General features: G+C 43.9%; 1 protein-coding gene across 1 annotated transcript in view; it reads left to right on the top strand.

Annotated features, from left to right (window-relative positions):
* The first annotated feature begins 2,802 nt into the window (after window positions 1-2,802).
* HTR1B (5-hydroxytryptamine receptor 1B) overlaps window positions 2,803-4,447 on the top strand; it is a 4,670-nt gene continuing 3,025 nt past the window's right edge. The window contains exon 1 of the mRNA XM_040349992.1: window positions 2,803-4,447. This exon is cut by the window's right edge and continues 626 nt beyond it. Coding sequence (XP_040205926.1) covers window positions 3,851-4,447 — 597 coding nt within the window. The 5' untranslated portion in view covers window positions 2,803-3,850.

Below are 4,447 nucleotides of genomic sequence, written 5' to 3'. Positions count from 1 at the left end.
ATGGGGGGGGGGCGGTGCTTTGGGGCAGAGGGGCTCTGCCCCCCATCCCGGAGCACATTGTCCCTGTGTTGATAAGGACAAGGGCCTCATCCCCACAACCCTGGGCTGTGGTAGTGGGAGTCTGCAGGCAGGGGGCTTATCGGAATTTGGAGAAACCACACCGTTTTTTTTTTTTAATTCTATTGCCGGCAATGGTATTGTATTACCATCAATTTAAATGTAATTTCATGCATTTTTTTTTTTTAGGAATGTAATTTTTGCAGCAACATGTTCTATCTTTACAGGCAGACTAAGGGGACCCCACAAGCACTATATTTAAAGCCATTTTTAATTTCTATTGTTGCACTTTAAAGTGGTTGTAAACCCACTCTTGTAATTTGAACCTACAGGTAAGCCTAGATTAAGGCTTACCTGTAGGTGCAAGAAATATCTCCTATTTTCACAGAAACGGGCACCGCTGTCTACGGCGCATGCAGTCTCACTGAGCGGTGCCGTCTTTGTGAATGGCATTATCTGGGTTAATGCCGGGTTTTCGAACATGCATGGGGACATGCCGGTCCCGCGTGCATGCGCGGGAGTGACGTCATCTCCGCTCCAGCCAATCACATCGCTGGATCGGAGACAACAGGAAATAGAGTCGAGGGGACATGGCAGCGGTGGTGGATTGGACCGAGGCGGACTTCGGGGGCTTCGATCTCGGGTAAGTGACACATAATGAGCTAGTATGCTGTGCATACTAGCTCATTATGACTTTCTCTTGCAGGTGTATTTTAAAAAATAAGGAAAAACAGAGGGTTTACTTCCTCTTTAAGCATCATTAAATCACTGCTCCTGTAAAAATTATATTTTTTCAAAAGAATGTTTGCATTGATACATATCCCCCAGGGCAGTACCCAAGACCTCATACCCTTTTTATGGCAAGTTCCTTGCATATAAGCCTTCAAAATGGTGATTTTAGATTTTTCAAGTTGGGGTCTCATAGACTTTGCTTGGGTTTGCCATTCGGGTCAGAACTTTTTTTTTGTTTGGGAGTTCTGGTGCAAACAGAACAGGGGGGTGTTCAGCCCTTCTCTACTTACCTGTATGTAAAATGAATAGCTCTTAAATGGGCATCATTTAGGGGATATTTACACTGGATGCAACCGGTGACATCACCAACGCATGTGTTCTGAAGGTCCGGCATATACCGTGACGGACCTTCTGAACACAGTGCCAGGACCGTGGGCTTGAGTGACGTCTTTGAAGCTCCGGCCACTCACACAGCTGGAGTCCACTAACCCAAAGGAAAGACCGGAAACAGGAAGACAGTGCTCCACTGGAGGGCCTCATTCTAAATTAAAGGGGTTGTAAAGGTTCGCTTTTTTATTTTCTAAATTGGTTCCTTTAAGCTAGTGCATTGTTAGTTCACTAACCTTTTCCTTCAATTTCCCTTCTAATTTGTTTTTCTTTGTTTCCTTTGTCTGAATTTCTCACTTCCTACTCAGTAAGCTGTTCTGGCTGACTAACCCTCAGCCAGATGATGGGGGCAAGCTTACTAAAGGAGAAACAGGAAGTGAGAAATTCAGAAAAAAAAAAACATTTAAAAGCAGTGGCGGTGCTTCCATAGAGGGCGCAGGAGCGCCGCCCCCCTCTCCTGCACCCGTCAATCTCCAATAGATAGATTCATGCAATGCATGAATCTATCTATTGTCGCCGCTGCCACCCCCCTATTCAGGTGTCCGGCCCCTTGTCGGGTGCTGGGCATCTACTGTAAATTACAGCGGCGGGGGTGTTTTCGGAAGTGCCTGATTAGAGCCGTCGGCTCTAATAGGCATATAATTGAGCACCAGCCGCTACTGTTTAGAAGGGAAATCGAAGGAAAAGGTAAGTGAACCAACAATGCACTAGCTTAAAGGAACCTATTTAGAAAATAAAAACCAACCCTTACATCCCCTTTAATGCCGCATACACACCATCACTTTATGTGATGGAAAAAAAACGTCATTTTCTGTGAAGTAAAAAACGACGTTTTTGAAACTTCAATTTTCAAAGACGACGTTGCCTACACACCATCGTTTTTTCACAATGCTCTAGCAAAGCGAGGTTACGTTCACCACGTTTTTCCATTGAAGCTCGCTTCATAACTAGCTTCTGGGCATGCACGGGTTTAAAAACGTTGTTTTTTGCTACACACGGTCAATTTTTGTGAAACAAAAAACGACGTTTTGAAAAACGACACAAAAAATTGAAGCATGCTTTAATTTTTTTTTTTGTCGTTTTTCACAAGACATAAAACAACGTTTTCCCCCACACACGGTCATTTAAAGTGACGTTTTTAAAAATGTCGTTTTTTTTTCATCATATAAAGTGATGGTGTGTACGCGGCATTAGTCTTTCAGAAGGTACTAGCACATTATTCAAATGTCTTACAGGGGATTTTTTTTTTTTGCTGCGGCAGTTTAATATTGCAAATTTTTGTTTTCTTCTTTTTATAAAGATACAGTGTTCTTAAAAAAAAAAAAAGCAAAAGAAACTACATCTATAAAGAGATGGCATAAGAAAGCAGCACATGTGCTAGAACATAAAGCTGGCAGATGTGAGTGTCCTGCCTCCCCAATGGTGATTGCAGAATGAGTAGACAGGGATGCTGCATACACACACCTCATACATAGTCACATTTGCACTTAGCAAGGATGGAGAAGGAAGATAGTACCTAGAAAACAGCCAGCTGCCTCCCCCCACTGTTCAGTCCTTAGATGCAGTGTTAAAAGCTTCTGTTCATTTCCCTACACCCCCCCCCCCCACCCCCCCTTTCCTCCACTCCTACATCAGCCTCTATGTCAGCTGCAGCACCAGGAGAAGTACTAGTGCTGCTGCTTGAGAATAAAAGAGCACACACAAGACAGGGGAGAAATGAACGGCAGCTTTCAGCACCACTCCAGCTCCCACCAACTGCCCTGGTCACTTGGCTGCACAGACCAGCTGAGAGAAGGAGGATACCTGAAGCTCCCTACAAGTTGAGGCTTCCTCTACCAAAGCACATGCATTGCTGTCACCCAGGGCAATGAGCCATCTACTATCTTCAAAGTCTGCAAGAAATCCTCACTTGCACCTAAGTTTTGCCTGCTCGGACAGCTCCAGCTACAACAACTTCCATGCATATTCTCAAGGCTCCAGCCATCAAGTGTTGGAGTAATCCCTGCAGGACAGCTTGAATGACCCAGGAGATCACACTGACAAGACTTTTTATTTTTTTGGGGAGAAGCCAACCTTGCTAAGGACGACAGCATGCATCATTTGTGAATGTAACAATGGATGTCCTCTGTGCCTGACAATGACAAGTACCAGCACAGATGAGGTGATTATTGGTGTCTGCATCAATATTGCATTCTAAAGAGCAATAATGCCATATATTTTTTTTATTATTGATACAGCAATTTGAGGGCTAATGTTACAAAGGCATTGTATGGTTAACTTTAATTCAGCTAGATGACAATTGAAGTAGATTTCTATAGATGTTTGTAATTACCGGTAATATGGACATTTAAAGTCACTGCTGGATTATCGGATTTGCTTTATTAGTGGTCCTTGTAAAGAAAGCTTTGGGACGCTTAATTCAGCGTTTGGGGATTTAAATTCTGATTTTTTTTTTTTTTTGTGCATTGATTTGTTGAAGTTTTTGGATCTATGAGCCATCACCAAGTAGAGTGTAAAAAAGCACAATTCTAGTTTTTGTTGGTCACACCATCCAGTGCTGAAGGACTGCCATCAGGGAATATGAAGGTGCATCAAAGTGTCCTAGTCCTTGTAGCTTTGAGATAGTTCTGCTCCATCCCCTGGAGGTCTCATAGACCTGAATGCCGAAAACTCCATGATGGAGCCGCAAAGCCAATGCCAACCGACCGCTGACGAACTGAATGTCTCTCAAAGCAATTACTCCTACGAAGGCACGCGTTGCATTGCCGATCTGGACGGGCAAGGGCAGGACTTTGAGCTGTCCTTCTGGAGCGTTGTCCTCACCATCATTTTGGGTGTCATCACCCTTGCCACTCTGCTGTCCAATGCATTTGTAATCGCAACAGTCTATCAGACCAGAAAACTGCACACGCCTGCCAACTATCTCATAGCTTCATTGGCATTCACTGACCTTTTAGTGTCTATTCTTGTGTTGCCAATCAGCACCTTGTATACTGTCATTGGCAAGTGGAGTTTGGGGCAGGTGATCTGTGATATGTGGTTATCCTCTGATATCACTTGTTGCACTGCATCCATTCTCCATTTATGTGTGATAGCCTTGGATAGATACTGGGCAATCACTGATGCGGTTGAATACACCAAGAAAAGGACTCCGAAAAGGGCAGTGATAATGATAGCTCTTGTGTGGGTCTTCTCCATATCGATCTCTATGCCCCCACTTTTTTGGCGTCAATCAAAAGTGGAAGAGCTCACCAAGTGTGCTGTGAATACA

This window comes from Rana temporaria, chromosome 4 (genome assembly GCF_905171775.1).
Source record: "Rana temporaria chromosome 4, aRanTem1.1, whole genome shotgun sequence".
NCBI classification, from domain to species: domain Eukaryota; kingdom Metazoa; phylum Chordata; class Amphibia; order Anura; family Ranidae; genus Rana; species Rana temporaria.
The sequence above is the reverse complement of the archived record's forward strand: the minus strand, read 5'-3'. Positions and strand labels throughout refer to the sequence as shown.